Below are 20,149 nucleotides of genomic sequence, written 5' to 3' on the forward strand. Positions count from 1 at the left end.
GTCTTCATCATCACCTCACATACACGTCGCTACTGAAGTTCCATTTTATGATCCACCACCATCTCAGTATTACGTTCCGTCGGTGCCAGAAATACCAACACCCGGTTATCCGACAGAAGATGGGCTTCTCTATAATTTGTTTGGAACTCAGTGCACAACTCCTGAGTCGGCATATGCTGTATTTGATTCAATGTATAATCAACAATCCCAAAATGTAATGGAACCAGGTGGCAGTGGTTCTAATCCATCTACAGCTTACATTGAAGAAAATGATCAAAATGACGATGAACCGGAAGAACCGCAACTTGTTCAGAGAGCTAGACGAGTTCGACGACATCGTACATGTGGGACTGGGGTCATTTAGGTGGACATCATTGATATAAATTTAATGTATTTTGTTTTTTCAAATTTGATTGATGTACTTTTTTATTATTAATTTAATGTATTTCATTTCGTTTTCAAGTTATCAATATCAATTTCTTTTCATTTAATTGTTATTATTATTTAATTTTTAATATCATTTTAAGTATAATAATTTTTAATTAAAAGTATAATAGTTATTTATTATAATAATAACAATAATTAAAATATAACATTTATTAATAATTAATTATTAACGTATTTTTAATTAATTATTAGTATTTTTATTTTTTAAATAATTAAATTAATAATTTAATGTATTTCATTTTATTTTCATGTTATCAATATAAATTTCTTTTCATTTAATTGTTATCATTATTTAATTTTTATTATCATTTAATTTATTTATTTAATCACTTTAATTATAATAATTTTTAATTATACCTATAATAATTATTTATTATAATAATAATAATAATGATAATAATAATTAAAATATAAATTTTATTTATAATTTATTACTATACTTTATTGTAATTTAATATTAGTATTTTATTTTTTAAATAATTAAATTAATAATTCTAATAATAAACTAACTTTAAAATATAACAAAAAAAAAAAAAAAAAACAAACCCAGTGGGAGGTCGCTTCCCCAGGAAACGACCCCTGTTAACATTGAAAAATTTCCTCTTCAAGAGGTCGCTTCCCCAGGGAACGACTTCCTGAAGGAACGAAAAAGTAGGGCATTTCAGGAATATTGTTTCAAAGTAGGGTAGATGGGGAATAAAAAAACAAAAAGAGGATATAACAATCAAAAACCCTTTTCTAACACATATTTTGTAATATTTTTTTAAGTTTAATTACAGGTTTAGTTTTTTTATTTTTATTGTCACATAATTGATTATTTATTTTAAAATTCAATTATTTTAACTTTTAATTTTTAATTAAAAAAAAAGAATGTGACATTTTTAAATAATTAAATATTAAAATGATTAATATTCATTAAATCAGAATAAAATATTGTAAATACATAATTTTCAATTTAATTTTTTTTACAGTTGTAATTTAATCAATAACATATGAATAATTGATGCATTTAAATGATTCTATATAGTAGAATTGTATCAAATTTTTATTTTTTAGTTTAAAAATTCAAGTGAGAAACTAAAATTGTCGATTTTTAAAATAGATGACTAGTTTCTTGAATTGTTAAAAATAGATAAATGAAAATTACAATTAAGCATTTATTTTTATTGATTAAAATTCACATAAGTTCTACTAAATCATATAAGTCTCATGTAAATTTGGTGGAACCATATAAATTTTACCCGATCAAATAGTGTATATTAAAAATTGTGTTACTAGCATTATTCCATATTGAAAAAATAAATTGTCTAAATTTTATTTATGTTGCTAGTATATCATTATTTACTATATTTAAACATATTTTTGGCAAACCAATATAAATTAAGAAAATATAAAATATGTAAAAAAAATTACTTTACTAATGATCTTCATCAATCAACTATTTGAAATAAAATTAATAATTATTCATCTAATATTTATTTAAATATTTTATGAACTAGACAGTTTTCAAATTAAAGTAGTGATACAGAAGTGGGGAAAATTGGCTTTTGTACCCCCCATTTAAACTTATACCCCCCAATTTGTTAAAAATTCAATTTTATCCTTAAAAAATTCATTTACGTGAGCAGTTAAAAAAAATTACTCTAAAATCTGGACCTTGCTGAAATTTCCGGTAAGTCAACTTTTGCATCAAAATTTCCGGTAGTTATAATTGTTACCGGAAATTTGGAAAATGAAATTTTCGGTAGTTGTAATTTCAATACCGGAAATTTCAAATTTCCGGAAGCTACCGGAAATTTCAAAAAATTTGAAAAATCCGGTAGTCATTTTTTGTTCACCGGAAATTTGGTTTTTTGAAATTTCCGGTAGTTAATCCGGAAATTTCAAAAATCGGGTACTTAATTTTTTATTATTTTTTTTGAATATGCTTTTAATTTGTTTGTTATTTTATTTGAATTGTTTTTTTTTTTGAACTAGGGATGGAAAACACACGACCAGTATTTATAGATTTAACTGAAGCATTTACAACTGATCAAATTTTTGAGTCACGAGAAGCTGTCATATCATGGGCAAGAGAGATAGGTCGACAAAATCGAGTAGCAGTTATCATTACTCGATCAGACGTAGAGACTGGAAAGAGAGGAAGAAAGTCAAAATTAATTATTGGTTGTGATAGAGGTGGACAATATAAGTCAAATAAAAATGACACAGGTACTTTAACTAAAAAGTGTGGATGTCCGTTTAAACTTAAATCGAGACCACTGAAAAATTATGAAGGATGGATTATTAGTTTAATCTGTGGACTTTACAACCATGAGTTAGTAGCTACTTTTGAGAATAATGCATTTATGGGACGCTTAACAGAAGAAGATAAGAAACATGTTGACGAGTTGACAAAGTATCACGTTGCACCGAGACATATCTTGTCATCTTTGAGAGATTGAGATACGAAGAATGTGACTAGTATCTATCAAATTTACAAGCGACGAAGTACATACAGGAAGAATTTGATGGGACCTAGAACTGATATGCAACATTTGTTGAAGTTACTTGAAGCTGAGAAATATACTTGTTGGAGTAGGACTCGTGAGGACTCCAACGTTGTGAGGGATATGTTTTTGACGCACATAGATTCCATAACTTTGCTTAACATGTTCCCTCTTGTATTGATCATGGATAGCACCTACAAAACCAACAAGTATAGGTTACCGTTGTTTGAAATTGTTGGTGTAACTTCAACTTGGTTGACATTTAATGTTGCATTTGCTTATATGGATTCTGAACGTCGAGACAACTTTTGGTGGGCATTGGAGAAGTTAAAAGAGTTGTTTTTTTCAAACACGCCATTTCCTCAGGTGATTGTGACTGACAGAGAACTGGCTTTAATGAATGCAATTAAAGTTGTATTTCCATCTTCAACAAATTTACTTTGTCAACTTCATATTAACAAAAATGTTGGAGCCAAATGCAAACAGTATATATTAAAGAAAGACATGCAAGAACCCATTCTTGAGTTGTGGAGGAAAATTGTTTATTGTTCTGAAGAGAAGGAGTACGAGGAACTTTTGCAAGTATTTGAGCAAGCATGTGTCGATAATATTATTTTCTTTGACTACGTCAGAGACACATGGTTGAATCCTCATAAGGAAAGATTTGTTGAAGCATGGACCAATCGAGTATTGCATCTAGGAAATACTACGACTAATAGGTATGTCATTAAAATTTCACATTTTGTATGATATATGATATATGATTTATGCATGATATATGATCATTACTTCACATTTTGTATTTTTTTTGTTTAAATATTAGGGTTGAGTCTGCTCATTGGTCATTGAAGAGATTTTTGGAACACAGTAAAGGAGATTTTTGTAAGGCATGGAATGGTATGAATGACATGTTGAAGTTTCAAATTATTAAGATCAAAGGTTCATTTGAGATAAGTAAAGGTCGCAAAGAGCATATACACAACAATCCATTCTTTGAGAAATTGACTTGGGTGGTATCCAAGAAAGCCTTAGGTGATATTGTTGAAGAATACAAGAGAGTCAGTTATGTCGGTAACGACAAAGATGTGTGTTGTTGTATACTTAGAAAGACTCATGGATTACCTTGTGCATGTGAGTTAGCAGGATACAAGATGAAAGGTGTTCCAATCCCATTAGATGCTGTTCATATACATTGGAGGAAATTAACCTTGAATAGTGATCAAGAGAATGACCAGTTGACAAATGATTCAGAGTTGGACATTACATCGGAGATGGATATAATTTGGAAAAAATGGAAAACACTTAATATTGCTGGAAGAAGGGCTTTAAAGAGCAAGTTGCGTGAAATAGCATATCCGGAGACAACATCAATGTGTGCACCAGTGGATAAAATCAAAACAAAAGGTGGTGTTAAGAAAAAAGGCAATAAGCCGAAGGGATATGACGTATATCGCGACCCATCATACTTTGAGCATGTTGATACTCAAGTCTCCCAGCAGGTATCCAAACAAGTCTCCCATCAAGCATCCAAACAAGTCTCCCATCAGGCATCCAAACAAGTCTCCCACCAGGTTAAAAAATATTTCCACGAGTTTCCTTCTTTAATTCATCCATATATTGAAGACATAGTTAATGTTAAAGCAGATGGAAATTGTGGATATCGTGCTATTGTTGCTTTACTTGGTTATGGTGAAGAATACTGGAGCATTATACGTCGGCAGTTGTATACAGAAATTAAGTCCAAACCTGATTTATATGTTGCATTATTCAAGGAACGTTTGCAAGAAGTGACAGAGTCTTTACTTGTAACTGAGTTGGAAAACCAAGCTAACGAGAAGTGGATGACCATTCCTGATATGGGTTACGTGATAGCAACAAAATATAATCTCGTTCTTGTTACATTAGCAAAAACTTTTTGTTTGACTTTTTTCCCATTGAGGGGTGCACATAATGGAGATTTGTCACGTGATCGTGTTATCAGCATTGGTTTTGTTAACGAAAATAATTGGGTTCAAGTTAAATTGAAATCTCCATGTCCGTTACCTCCACTTGCATGGCATTGGAAGAAGCGTCGTAGCGATGAGTCTACATCATGGGCTATCGCTTATGCAGGACGTCTACAACATTGGGGTTCTTTAGATTTAAAAAATAATTCAGATTATATCTCTTTGGCAGATGATTGATACTTTTGAGTTGTATGTTGTTTTAAATGATAAGATTGACACTTTAAATGTTGTTTTAAATTTAGATGCTTGCCACTTTTAATTTGTATGTTGGTTTAAATGATAAGATTGCCACTTTAAATGTTGTTTGGAATTTAGTCGCTAATAATAACTCTGAATAATAAATAGGTCGCTAATAATAACTCATAATAATAAATAAATCGCTAATAATAATTCAGAATAATAAATAAATCGCTAATAACTCTGAATAATAAATAAATCGCTAATAATAAATCAGAATAATAAATAAATCGCTAATAACTCAGAATAATAAATAAATCGCTAATAATAATAACTCTGAATAATAATAGCTCTGAATAATAATAACTCTGAATAATAAATCGCTAATAACTCTGAATAATAAATCGCTAATAACTCTGAATAATAAATCGCTAATAACTCTGAATAATAAATCGCTAATAACTCTGAATAATAAATCGCTAATAATAAATAAGTCTGAATACGTCGCTAATAATAACTCAGTGTCAATCATCTAATAAATATATAAATCGCTAATAAATAAGTCTGAATAAGTCGCTAATACAATAAGTCTGAATAACAAATAACCCACGAATAATAAAATAAGTCTGAATAATACAACTATGATACTACTGATAATCTCCTCCTCTAGAAATATATAAAGCTCTCTCCAATAAGACACGCATCTCATCTTCAGGACCACCCATATGCAAATATAAAATATGCTGTATAAGACCACCAACTGCGTGACATCGTGTACAACTAGTATCGGGACCAGCATCATGACTAGGACCAGCATCAACATCATAACTAGGACCAGCATCAGCATCATAACTAGGACCAACATATGCAGCAACATAAGGGATCTACCCACGCATGTATATCTGAAGAAACATGTGATCTTATTCGACGTGATCCTACAGAGTTCCGGTAGATACTCCATACACGTACAGAATTCCGGTACATACTCCATTCAACGTCGACATCACGTGCAACAAGCATCGGTGGTGTAGGAGGAATGTGTTGAGTATACCCAAACTGCCGTATGCACCTCTCAGGTAAATACGGAACCATCGTGAAACACCAACGAATGTATCCTGTAAATAATGACACAGACTGAAATCGTGTCACAGCGTTCTGATCGTAATCTGGTGCCCAGATAATATCCGTATCCCTCAAAGCATCCAACTTTGCCCTGTAATATGCCACATTCCCAGATGTTTGTTTTGCCGTCCAACGAAACATCCGTGGCATCGAGGAAATATGCTCATCCATATCCCGTTTACAAATATCAGGGAAATGTTCATAAATCCAAGTCTGTAAATAATTGAAATGTAGTAAAATTATTAAGGTGATGAAATAATTAAAAAAATAATGATAAGTATAATAAATATAATAGTACCTGAAATAAAGACAAATATCCTCCAATCTGTTTGGTTGCAGCCAATGTACTGTCTCTAAGATAGTCATATAGCACAACAAGTCCAGCCGGTCCCCATGCCCATTTACCACAACTATCCAGATCTTGAAACAGAAAGAGATATTTTGCAGATACAAGTGTAAAACTTTTATCCGCAAGAATGGTACATCCTACCAAATGAAGTAGATATGCCCTAGCTGCACAGTCATATCTTCCTTCATGAAGTTTCTTATAAAATACCTCTTTCAACCACTCAAAACTATAGGAAGCCCCTCTATTGGTCCTAGTCTCAGTGACAGCTTCATCATATGTAACCCCCAACAACTCAACAGCAGCAGCAATTGCCAAATCTTCATTGACATTTGCGGGAGGTGTGAAAAACTCTCCAGTACACGGGATGCTCAAAAGACCCCTGACGTCGTCAAGAGTAATAGTCATTTCACCGAATGGCTGGTGAAATGAACTAGTCTCTGCGTGCCATCTCTCAGCAAAAGCAGATATCATGTTACCATCAATCATATGCAAACTACATCTTCTCAGAGGACGTAATCCAGATATATTAATCCAATGATCTATTTGAGCAGGTAAATGATATCTAATATCAATAAATTTGTCTTGCTTTTTGCCATTGGAAACAACTTTCAAGGCACGTCTTTCCTGTTTAATTAAAAATAACACAATTAAAAATATATTATAATCTTATACTACAAATAAATTATAATGTGTAATAAAATAACCTATACTACAAATATATTATAATATGTAATAAAATAAATTATTTACTAACCTGTCCATTCCACACATTAATTGCAATATGATGCTCATAATCTGTAAGGACAGAAAGATCATAAGGACCTCCAGGAAACATGGGTTCATCAGGCTGGTGCTGCTGACCATGTTCATCATCAAACTGTTGCTGCTGCTGGTCATATTCATCATAAAACACATGATCGTGCTGGGGCTGCTCATCCTGTTCTGCATCAAACATAAGATTTTGCTGGGGCTGCTCATCCTGGGGCTGCTCGTCCTGGGGCGCCTGCCTTTCCTCATTTCTCTTTCTCCTTTTTTCAACAGCAGCTCTCCTATTTGATTGTGTAGGAGGCCGAACTCGCGAATAATCACCACCGTCAGATTTTCCTCCTCTAGTCCTCACTAACAAAATTCAATAAACAAAAATAAAAAAAAATAAAAAAATTACACAGTGTACTGGAAATTTCAAGAGGATTGAAATTTCCGGTAGTTCAAAATACATACCGGAAATTTTAAAAACGAAATTTCCGGGAATTTACAACTACCGGATTTTTCAAATTTCCGGTTTGCCTCCCGGAGATTTCGTTTTTGAAATTTCCGGCATGTATTTTGAACTACCGGAAATTTCAATCCTCTTGAAATTTCCGGTAAAAACTTTTTTTTTCTGAAAACTTACTTTTTCGAATTTTTCAATGTGGGGGTAAAGTGTTTCAATTTTTTCTTATTTTGACTTTTACTGTTTTTTTAGGGTTATTTTGGGTATTTTACAACAAAAATTTTAAGTTGGGGGGTATAAGTTTAAATGGGGGGTACAATAGCCAATTTTCAGAAGTGGGGTGCCAAACTAGTTAGAACTGGGCCCAACAATAGGCCATCTGGCCAAACAATGAGCAATCAAAAGAAAATTTTCCCTTGTACCCACTCATTTATACATATACCCCCAAAAGTAAAGGAAAAATACTAAAATACCCTCATATATATAATTTTTTTTTTTAATTTCTTCATTTAACATTTCCGGAACAGAAATAACAAGCAAAAAAAAAATTCCGGAAAACTTTCCAGTCCGAAAAACTTGAAAAAAGTTTTTCGGTACAGAACATCATTTCCGGAAATTTTCAATGTAACATTTCCGGAAATCACAGAAAAACTTCATCCACATATTTTCCGGTAGTTTGATTTTTTTTAAAAATATTTTTTAAAATAATTTTTTTGTTTTATATTTTTTATTAAATTGTTATTTATTTGATTTTAACTAATTTATAGATCTTGTTATGGAAAGGAGTATTAATCATTAATTATGGTGTATTAATTATTAATTATTTATGGTATATTTATGTATGTTAATTAATATTTATGATGCGTTAATTATTGACTAATGTATTATCATTTATAAAAATAATAAAATAAAATAAAAAATAAAAAAAATGGTGTGTACCGAAAATCTTTTTGAGAAAGTTTTTTGGAAACACCTTCTGTACCGGAAATCTTTAAAATGAAGTTTTCCGGTCTGTACCGGAAATCTTTTTTAAAGTTTTCCGGTAACAACTTTCTGTAACGGAAAACTTGAAAAAAGTTTTTCGGAAATAAGGTGTGTACCGGAAATCTTTTTTGTAGTTCCGGAAAAGATGAAATTATATAAAAAAAAAAAATCTTTGAATTAATAAAGGCATAATTGTCATTTTCAAAAAATTATGGGGTATAGGTATAAAAATGGGGGTACAGGGAAAATTTTTCCAATCAAAATTCCCAAACGTTTGACAAAAGCAAAATCAATATTCCAAGTTTGGTCAAAAGGACCAACATCATCTTCTAACACACGACCCCAATACCAACATCATCGTCCTATTCTCCATTGGTGTGGTACTTGTAGCCTTCCAATTTATTATAGCGTTGTAGCATGACTTAACAGTGTAGTGATCGTCGTTAGAGCCTTTCCATGTTAACATGTCCCGACCCAAGCTGTTAACATTATAGTTAGTCATTATAGTTAGTCATAAGTCTTCATCCTTGTTTTGCAAGCAAAACTCCATTGAAGGCTCTAAGTTGCCTAAAAATCCACGCCACTCGTGTCTTTTGTAGAACAAAGCTTCTCCCAGTTCGTCAAACGAATTTTTCTCTCATTATCCTTGCTTCCCCACCAGAAGTTAGAAATCATAATTTTTGTATAAAATAAGTTTTTGAGATGTATGATTTGTTTTCACTCCCAGATTCAATTTCTATGGTGTTAAAGCTTATTTATTTTAGATGACAAATGTTTGACCTTAATTAAAATTCTAGTATTAAAATCATAATCTTTTAATAATTGATTATTGTCATATAAGTGGGAGATTGTTAAATTAATTATTTAATTAATCTATTATGGATTGACAATAATCAATTATTAAAAATTAAGTTTAATTGCAGTTTTAATCTCTTATTTTAACTAATTTGCGAAATTGATTTTCTTATTTTAAAATCTAACAATTTTGATCTATTTCTCAAGTTTTTTAAATAAAAAATGATGATGTAACTTATTTTAAACGACACGGCATATATAAGATAATGTTGAATGATTGATATCCATTAAATTACAACACAATTAAATGTTTTAAAAACTTCATTTTTAACTTCCAAAATTATTTATTTTTATAATTTAACTAATAATATATAAATATTAATGTATCTAGATGGTTCTATATTATGATATTGTATCTTACGTCATTTAAAATATGTTAAATTACAATTTTTTTTAGTTAAAAAATTTGAGGGATGAATCAAAATTGTCGAATTTTAAAATAAGATGAACAATTCTAAAAATTATTGAAAATAGGTGACCAAAATTGCAATCAAGCTTAAAAATTATTATTAGTTTAATTATGGTTAATTAGTAATAAATACTGAATTATGTGTTAGACTTTCGTTGTTGGATGAATCATGGTACGTTGAATCATTCTCTTAAGTCCAATGAGAGGTAGCATGTGAATATGTTTATGTGCCACTAACCGTTTGGTTATATAATCGTTATCCCGTTAGACAAAAAACTATAATGTTCTAAACCTTGAACAACAATGAAGGTATGTAGTTTATCGTTCATTGTTTCAACAAAGTACACTGTTTATGTACATATTTCATCATAGGTAGATATGTTATAATTTGTGAATATGATTATACTAAATTTATAGCATCTGTTGTACAATATTAGTTAATTAACCCGTGTCCACTTCACTTTTATCATTATTATTTTAATAATTATTTACTAATGTACTAAACACAAATCAATAAACTTTTTAACAAATCATAAACTTTTAAACCCCTAATTTTTAGTTGGAGTAGTTTAAATAGAAGAGAGACAAACTTCCTCCTAAATATATTTTTGTTCTCCCTCCATTTTGATAGTTTGAGTGTAGGAGAGGAGCCGATGTAACTCAAAAACGATTTAAAATTCTTTTTTTTTTTAATCAAACATAAAATCATTTTAGATCCTTCTCATTGTCTCTCTTATTTTGAATCAAACATATGTTTGTTTTTCTTTATACTCCATTAAAAAATTTATCATCACTTCTCCTCATCTGCTCCGTTGAACCAAACAAATTTTAAATTGACCAACACAGTCATTCTTCCCTTTCTCCCTAAATTATTGAGCGTCATTAATTCTTCTTATAGACAAAATTTCTTGATGGATAGAAAAAATAAAATAAGAAAAAAAGAAAATCGCATAATTCAATATAAGTTTTATTGACAAAATGATATTGTTGGACAACAATCACATGATAATATATATTTTATTTAATTAAATTATGTACATGCACGTATAATTTTTTTAAAATAAATGCATTAATCCGATCAACATAAATCTATCTTAAAATCAAAGGATTAATTTTGAAATAAAATTAAAGAGTTAAAATATTTATTTTTGAAATAAAACACAAAAATAATTGAACGTGATTTAGAAAAGAAAAAAAAAGTTAATATTAAGAAAATAAAATCGCTAGAAGGAGGGGTTGAACCTCCGACCTTGTGGTTAACAGCCACACGCTCTAACCAACTGAGCTATTCCAGCTTGTTGATTATATTTTACAAATCCAAAACTTATCTCAACAGTACAAATCCAAACCTTATCTCAACAGAAACGTACGGAATGATGCCATTGTTGCGCAACAGAGCAATCGGAGAAGAGGAGAGTGAAGAGCAATCGAAAATCAAAATTCAATTCACTTGATGAAGAATAAGAATGTCCATTGATAAAGTTTTGAGGTTTGTTAATTACAGAAGATTCTCCTCCACACCTGAAATCCCCTCTCTTTATTCCTTCCTTCAACCAACTTTGTTTTCTCTCAACAAACCCAATTTTGAAGAACCCCAAAATCTCCCAACTCCAACACCAAAGTCACTCTCCCTGACACCTCACCAAATTAGCAGTCTCGAAACAACACTCCACAAATCACTCCTCACTACTCAAACAGATGAAGCTTGGAAATCATTCAAAACACTCACTACCCACAATTCCTTCCCATCTAAACCCCTCACCAATTCCCTTCTCACTCACTTATCCTCTCTCGCTGATATTCACAATCTCAAAAGAGCTTTCGCTTCCACTCTCTTTCTCATCCAAAAAAACCCTAACATTCTCCATTCTCAAACTATCCATACCATTCTTCTTTCCATGAAATCTGCCAACACTGCTTCCCCTGCTTTTTCACTTGTCACCTCTCTCTTCCGTAACAGATTTTTCATCCCTTTCCACTCGTGGGGCCCTGTTCTCGTTGATATTGCCAGGAACAATAACAACCTTGCTGCTTTTTTGCCTCTTTTTGAACATAATTGCAGGGTTGCTTCCGATGAGAAGCTTGATTTCATGATACCTGATGTTTCTGCTTGTAATGCTGCTCTTGAAGCTTGCTGTTTTCACCTCCAATCCGTTACCGATGCTGACAGAGTCGTTGGAATTATGTCCAATCTTCGTGTTAAACCTGATGAGTTTAGTTTTGGATTTTTAGCTTATTTATATGCGCTTAAAGAATTACAAGATAAGATAGATGAGTTAAAAGTTTTGATGGGTGATTTTGGTTATTCAAACAATAAATGCTTTTATTCTAATTTGATTAGTGGCTACGTTAAGTCTGGTAATTTAGCTTCTGCGGAGTTAACTATTCTCAGTAGTTTGAATGATAGAGATGGGGAATATTGGAATTTTGATAGAGACACTTTTTGTGTTCTAGTTAAGGAATATCTTCAGAAGGGGAATGTTAAGGGTTTAGCTAATTTGATTATTGAAGCTCAGAAGTTAGAGACTTCAAATATCAAAGTTGATGACTCTATAGGTTTTGGAATTGTTAGTGCATGTGTTAGTATTGGACTATCGGATAAAGCACATAGTATTCTTGATGAAATGAATGCTTTGGGAGGCTCTGTGGGTCTTGGTGTCTATGTACCTATTTTGAAAGCTTACTGTAAAGAAAATCGAACTGCTGAGGCTACTCTATTGGTGATGGAGATTAGTAGTTCAGGTCTTCGGTTGGATATGGCAACCTATGATGCTCTGATAGAAACGTCCATGTCCGGTCAAGACTTCCAATCGGCCTTTTCGTTGTTTAGGGACATGAGAGAGGCGAGGATTCCTGATTTGAAAGGGAGTTACTTAACTATGATGACGGGTTTGATGGAGAACCATCGACCTGAGTTGATGGCAGCTTTCTTAGATGAGGTGGTTGAGGATCCTCGTATTGAAGTAGGTACTCATGATTGGAATTCTATAATTCATGCTTTTTGTAAATCCGGGAGACTGGAAGATGCAAGAAGGACTTTCAGAAGGATGATGTTCCTGCAATTTGAGCCTAATGATCAGACATACTTGTCGCTGATTAATGGATATGTTTCGGCAGAGAAATATTTTGATGTGATGATGCTGTGGAATGAGGTTAAGCGCAAGTTACCGGTGGATGGGCAGAAGGGGGTCAAATTTGACCAGAATCTAGTCGATGCATTCCTTTATGCTATGGTGAAGGGTGGTTTTTTTGATGCTGTGATGCAAGTTGTGGAGAAATCTAAAGAGATGAAAATATTTGTTGATAAGTGGAGATACAAGCAAGCATTCATGGAAACTCATAAAAAGCTCAAAATTGCCAGGTTAAGAAAAAAGAATTTCAGAAAAATGGAAGCGCTTATTGCTTTCAAGAATTGGGCTGGCTTAAATGCATGAACTGTATGCACTGGTGGTGACTGACCACTGCTTATCTCAAGGATTAAGCCATCACTTCTGGATAAAACAGCTGAAAATGACTTTTGAGGAAGGATTCATTTCAACACAGCATGCATGTTCTCTCAAGAAGCGAACTTCGATTTCACATGTTCCGAGCTCTTCAATTTTTACTTACTTCGGTAACAACAGATGTTTGAGCCTGGCGGGTACCCCACAATGTCCTAATCTCTTTATTGTTCTTGATGCTATACAAAGCAATTAATTGACAATCTTATAATAAATTTAGACTGCCAAGTGTAATCATTTTTACCAATTTTGCTCTCCCTTCTCTCCCATTTTTTCTAATTGATTGTCGTCCTCAGCTGTCTTCTTGTACATAGAATAGGAACTTCAAGCACACATTGAAATTGAATCAATGGACTTCTTATGATTTAAATATTCCCAAGGAAAATATAGTTAAGAATTTACTGCTTTCTTGCCAACCATATATTAAGGATGAAGTGACATGCGACCCTAAGGCATATTAAATACCACTGTACATCTTAGAGTTCAATATCGTAGACCTCACCTTATATATTTTTTTAATTTGTCTATATCTAAACTAGATAGATTCAGCACCATATTTGAACCTGGTTCGGAGTTGGATATTGTTCTCCGATACTCATATCTTCAGGTTTAATGTTTTGATTCTGCCTCGTATATTTATTTTCTTTAAAAGCTCAAAACTGCTTGATAGTAGTTAGAGGTGAGACTTTTTCTTTACTCACTCAGAGACAGAGTTGAGACTTAATATACGGTATCAGCTGCAAACAGCGAGGGCAATGATATTATTGCCTTCATCACAATTATGAGAGCTTAACTTAATTACTTTATATTAAAAATGTTACTACATGAAAAGTTAGAAATCCCAACTGAATATCTAAAGCTGTTCAGCAGAACTGCTGCCACTTAATTATTTTGAAGCAATTTTCTGATGGTTGTTGCCACACATCACTATTAGGACTCAAATCATGGTTTCTCTTCTCATACTTTCATTTCTCCTCTCTTCAAAACTTTTCATTATGCAAAATCAATCATTTAAATTTGGATTTTGGGATTTTGTCATGAGCATGATGTACATGCAGATTTATATCGAATAGGAGAGTCTGTACTCTTTTTCATTCTTCCTTCTTCCTTTTCAACTCTTTTTCACTCTCATTTATTTGGTATTGCTTAGTGAATGAATTAATTTTTCCTTTCTCACATCTATAGAAAAAGTATCAGGACATGTATAACATGTTTCTTAGAAGAATTGTTGCTGCATCTACACACTCAAAAAGGATCTTCAACTCTTCTGTTAGCCATGACTATTGAAGTAAAATATCTTTTGCAAATCCAAATGCTCCAGTTTACCCTCGTCTAGCACTAGGAAAATCATGGAATGAGGTAAGTTACTTCTTCTGTTCTAAACTGCTTACAGTATGAACACTTGGCATCTCATATTTGATAACCTTTCTCATTAATTTTGTGAAAACTTCATTCTGGAGTCATCTTTTTTTCTCTGATATTTTTTTATATATTGTTTTGTTCTTTTTGTTGTACAGTCATTATCTGCTATAAATTTCATCTCCGCCTTAAGAAAAGTTGGAAAAGTAAATAAAAAATTTGCATTGTTATTGAGTAACCAAATTAAATAAAAGTTATAAAATACATATTGTGTCGTCTTTTCTATTTAATATTAATAAGATTGTTATAATTCTGTCATGACTCATGGTATATGTTCAGTTAAAGAGAATCGTTGCTCATTTTGCTTTCTGAGAATTGTGCAGATATGAGTACAAGATAGGACACAGACTCAACAATGGAACATACATTTGGAGTAAACAGTATCAGTTTAGAGCAGCTCCTTTTCCTGGGCAGAAGTCTTTACAACGTGTAGTCATATTTGGATGGGGAAGGTTTGAACTTTGAACTGATATGAATAATATAAATTAATGCATGTATTTGAATGTGGGCAATAATAATGTGAAGTTGTGAACCAAAACATAACCCAAATTAAGCTTTAGGTGTTTAATTGGAATTGGCTTTCCAGCATAATACCATACAACGTGCCACAAATAGTCTTATTTAAACCTGCAATTAGGTGTGAAATGCATATTCTCTCTACTAAAAAGTGTTTATTTCTCTTTATCTTTTACATGTTGATATAGAATATCTGCCCCAGTGAAGAGAAACACAACTACAAGGGAACCTTAAATGGGACCATACATATTGTTGCTGGTGGTGGAGGAGCAAGCCTTTCAACATTTACTTCTCTCAAAACCAAATGGAGCATCTTTAAAGACTATGATTACGGATTTGTGAAACTAACTGCATTTGATCATTCAACTTTGTTGTTTGAGTACAAGAAGGGCAGAGATGGGAAGGTTTATGACTCATTCAAAATATCACGGGATTATAGAGACATCTTGGCTTGCGCCATGGATAGTTGTCCTAGCTCAACAATGGCATTTTGATTGATGAAAAGCGACTGCTTGAATGCATCTAGCCATGCGAAAGCAGCACATGGATTGTCTTCCACAAACAGATAATATAAATATGTATATACAATACAGCTTCTAAGCCTGTCATCTTGACCAAGTTGGCTTTGATAAAATGCACAATCAATTTCACTGTTATTGAATTTTTATGCTGGAAGCACTTTTTTGTATCTAAAATAGAATAATAAGGAGAAATACAATGATACACAAGCAATTCCTGTGATTACCAAAACCAAATGGAATCCAGTTGAGTAGTCAAAAACTGAGGTTTCAAAGTTCATTCCAAATATTCCTGCCACGGTGGCAAATACTGCAGCTACCAATGTAGCTGCTGTAAAAAGCAACTCAAACTGTATCAGGCGGTTTTGAATATTTCCCTGTAATAGATAGTGTGTCAAGTGATGGTCCCTGATTTATATAGTTTAGAATATATCAAACAAATAGAGTAATCGAAGAATGTTGCTAATTGTTAATCTTAGCTTACCAATTTTATGTTGATAAAATCTTCTGTGTCATCGATGTATTCTTTGAGCTGCATTATCAGCAAGAGTATTATCAATGAAGATAAGCAATGTGAGTAAATTCTAAAAGTACAGCTCTGAATAAAGTCAAACTTTTCATACCGACAATAATGTATTAAGTGTATGATCAATGGCGATAAAGTATGCTTCGAGCAACATCTCCAGGGGCTGAATCCTTTCATCATTGTCAGTCGAACCAGATAAACTACCATATTTACTAGAATTTCCAAAGCTGCTGAACGTTCTCTGCAACATCTGGACCCCGCTAAGTGACCTCTCTGGTGAAACAGGAGCTGATTTGGAAGTCATATTACCTGATAATGTACGAGTTTGAAAACAATCAGTGGACTATTTGTTGGCAATACGATATGAGAATAAGTTGCCATAAAACACTTTTTCTCTAAAAAATTAAGTTCCATTTAAAAAGTTGACAATGAATAAAGAATGATAAAACATATATAAGATGTAGCAAAGTTATGCATAACCTATAGTATGGTGGAACATAACTCTCAGGTTACTTTTTGTTATACCAGATGCATGTAATAGCATGGCAACAAGAAGTACTAGTAAAATCCTATTTTTTACAAGCACAATTTTTCTTTCAACAAATTAACATTAAATGAGTTAGTGCATTTGTTACTCCATAAATGGAAAAATCATCATCTAAATGTCAAGTTGGAGACCATCCATCAGCTGCCTTTGCTTTTTCGAGCATTTTTTAGATGGTAAGATGTATATCATTGTAAGGTAGTGTTTAATTTCTTCTAATATTAAGATGATGGGTTTGTCTTTGTACTCTAATATTGCTCTATTAAAAGCTTTACACATGTAGTTTACTTATAGGTCACACTGTGTATATGTCATTAATTGTGATCTACTCCAATATGTAGTTGGTGTTGGAAATGATGAAAGATAAATGACATTGATGATGACTTTTAATGTGTGAATTGAAAAATGAGAAGTCCCACATTGGAGGGAACACACTCATTTATGACCTTTATAAGAAGTTAGTTTCACAATTGGGTTGGGCCCCAAGGGGCACCGCAATTTTGTGAATGAGGGAGAACACAAGCAAACGAACCACCACGCGCGCGCCGGCTTGGCTCGGGTTGTGGTGTGGTGTATTAAAGTTTTTTTAACATATGGAAATTAATTATTTATTTAATTAATTGCTTGCGTTATGTCACATATTACGAAACTGCCATCCACAAGGTCAAAATCAATGTTCTGATTCATTCAAACCCTAAACAGACTAATCTTCTGTCCTTTGCTTGGTCAAAACCCTAATTTGACTTAGCTTCAGTTACTTGCCACGTCAAAACCCTAGAGTTGAGTCCGATGGACTTCGTGCTCTTGGATCCCCCCTTTTTCCTCAGATCCAGTTGCTGAACTCATCTATAAATAGAGAGCTCACCTCACTTGGAAAAACACACCAAAAGCTCTCCGAATCTGAGGCTTTTCTCACTTCTCCCCCTTATATTCTTCTTCTTCTTCTTATTTTCTTGAGTAGCCTTCGTGCTATATTTGAGTGCCAGTCAATCGACTGACATACAGAGGGTGTAATTCTAGAACGGTTTTCTACAGTGCAGTAGAACTCCGATACAGTGAATCTGGGCTGTTTTATCCTGGGGACTTCGTGGTTGATAGTCTGCCTTGCACAATTTCGGGCAGTGCCTCGAAACGTCTTAAAGAGAGCGACCTAGTCCGCGACTCAACCCAGTAATATTTTCGGTGGCATAAATTGTTTTCAAAGGTTTTCGAATTTAAAAAACAACAATTTTAAGACGTTTTCGAACTGCCATGTCTATCGACGAAATTACTGGGCCAGGTTCATCTGCTATTGACTACAACAAACCGTTTCGGTTTGAGGGAAGTCACTTCAAACGATGGCAACAAAAGATGCTGTTTTTTCTAACCACGAAAAAGGTTGCCAACGTTTTGAAGGATGACATTCCTGTTGTACCAGAAAAAGGTGAACAAGCTGAAAAGGATAAAATAGCTGCTGAATTAACCCAATGGGAAAATAATGATTACTTATGTAAGAATTATATTCTCAATGGACTTGCTGATGATCTGTATGACTACTACAGCTCCGACAGCAATACTGCTAAACAGGTTTGGGATGCTTTAAAGAAGAAGTACGATACTGAGGAAGCTGGAGCCAAGAAGTATGCTGTAAGCCGCTACCTCAAATATCAGATGACAGATGACAGATCAGTCGAAGCTCAGTCTCACGAGATCCAGAAAATTGCTCACGAAATCATAACTGAAGGTATGTCCCTTGATGAACAGTTTCAAATTGCTGTTATTATTGACAAACTGCCCCCTGCTTGGAAAGAATTTAAAAATTCTCTTAGGCATAAAACTAAAGAATTCTCTCTAGAAAGTCTGATAACCCGCCTTAGAATTGAGGAGGAATCTCGCAAGCAAGACCAGAAAGATGAAATTCTTCTTGTAGCTAATAACAAGAAGAAAAAGCCCATCGGAGCGGTTCTGAAGCCAAACGGCAAACAACTGAAGAATCAGATGTTATTATTGACAAATTGCCCCCTGCTTGGAAAGAATTTAAAAATTCTCTTAGGCATAAAACTAAAGAATTCTCTCTAGAAAGTCTGATAACCCGCCTTAGAATTGAGGAGGAATCTCGCAAGCAAGACCAGAAAGATGAAATTCTTCTTGTAGCTAATAACAAGAAGAAGAAGTCCATCGGAGCGGTTCTGAAGCCAAACGGCAAACAACTGAAGAATCAGAACCGCACTTCAAAGAACAGCAACAGGAATGGGAACCACCAAAGGGTCCCAATTGCCAGGCAGCCACCACCTCCTAGAAATGGCCCCCTTTCCTTCTTCTGTTACTACTGTGGGAAAGAGGGTCATATGGCACGCAAGTGTAGGTACAAGCCAGGCGCTGTAAATCAGGCCAACTTGACCGAAGAGAAATTCGTTGCGATGATAACTGAGATCAACCTCGTTGGTGGATCAGATGGATGGTGGATAGACACTGGCACCTCACGCCATGTCTGTTATGATCGTGCTATGTTTAAAACATACATTGCTGCTGAAGATAAGAAAGTGCTGTTGGGAGACTCCCACACCACTAATGTTGCTGGTATTGGAGATGTGGAACTAACATTCACATCTGGAAAGACCTTAATTCTGAAGGCTGTAATGCACACTCCAGAAATAAGAAAGAATCTGGTCTTAGGGTTTCTTCTCAATAAGGCAGGGTTCACTCACTCTATAGGGGCATATTTGTACACCATTTCTAAAAATGGTATCTTTGTTGGGAAAGGGTACGCCACTGATGGCATGTTTAAATTGAATGTTGAAATGAATAAAATGTCTCCTTCTGCTTACATGTTGTGTGATTTTAATATTTTGCATGCTAGACTATGTCATATAAACAAACATGTGATTTCAAATTTAAGTAATTTAGGCTTGATTCCAAAATTATCTAAAAAGGATTTTGAAAAATGTGATTTTTGCAGTCAAGCCAAAATAACTAAGAAATCCCATAAATCAACTGTTAGAGAAACTGAACCTCTAGAATTAATACACTCTAACATATGTGAGCTTGATGGAACGCTAACCAGAAATGGAAAACGTTACTTCATCACTTTTATTG

The 20,149-nt window shown here is 33.2% G+C and overlaps 2 protein-coding genes and 1 non-coding gene across 3 annotated transcripts; 1 reads left to right on the forward strand and 2 right to left on the reverse strand.

Annotated features, from left to right (window-relative positions):
- Window positions 1–11,272: 11,272 nt before the first annotated feature.
- Window positions 11,273–11,346, reverse strand: TRNAN-GUU (transfer RNA asparagine (anticodon GUU)). The gene has a single exon. It is a non-coding gene; the product is annotated as a tRNA-Asn (tRNA).
- A 69-nt stretch (window positions 11,347–11,415) lies between these two features.
- On the forward strand, window positions 11,416–13,691 carry LOC101488576 (pentatricopeptide repeat-containing protein At1g69290-like). The gene has a single exon (XM_027331783.2). The coding sequence runs from the start codon at window positions 11,518–11,520 to the stop codon at window positions 13,483–13,485; it is 1,968 nt and encodes a 655-aa protein (XP_027187584.1). The 5' UTR covers window positions 11,416–11,517; the 3' UTR covers window positions 13,486–13,691.
- Window positions 13,692–15,424: 1,733 nt separating this feature from the next.
- On the reverse strand, window positions 15,425–16,879 carry LOC140919301 (magnesium transporter MRS2-5-like). Its single transcript, XM_073365131.1, has 3 exons — window positions 16,628–16,879; window positions 16,489–16,536; window positions 15,425–16,381 (listed from the first exon to the last, which is right to left on the reverse strand). Exons 1-3 carry the CDS (start codon window positions 16,832–16,834, stop codon window positions 16,151–16,153), a joined length of 486 nt encoding a protein of 161 aa, XP_073221232.1. The 5' UTR covers window positions 16,835–16,879; the 3' UTR covers window positions 15,425–16,150.
- Between the last annotated feature and the right edge of the window lie 3,270 nt (window positions 16,880–20,149).

The sequence above is a fragment of the Cicer arietinum genome, chromosome 2, assembly GCF_000331145.2.
Source record: "Cicer arietinum cultivar CDC Frontier isolate Library 1 chromosome 2, Cicar.CDCFrontier_v2.0, whole genome shotgun sequence".
NCBI classification, from domain to species: Eukaryota; Viridiplantae; Streptophyta; class Magnoliopsida; order Fabales; family Fabaceae; genus Cicer; species Cicer arietinum.

What these genes read in the sequence shown, in the direction of transcription:
- LOC101488576 (XM_027331783.2), top strand. Translation starts at nt 11,518, where the DNA reads ATGTCCATTGATAAAGTTTTGAGGTTTGTTAATTACAGAAGATTCTCC.
- LOC140919301 (XM_073365131.1), bottom strand. Translation starts at nt 16,834, where the DNA reads ATGACTTCCAAATCAGCTCCTGTTTCACCAGAGAGGTCACTTAGCGGG. An exon ending in CACTTAATACATTATTGTCG is followed by an intron (nt 16,537 to 16,627) that starts GTATGAAAAGTT and finishes CTGATAATGCAG; the next exon opens with CTCAAAGAATACATCGATGA. An exon ending in ATTTTATCAACATAAAATTG is followed by an intron (nt 16,382 to 16,488) that starts GTAAGCTAAGAT and finishes TATCTATTACAG; the next exon opens with GGAAATATTCAAAACCGCCT.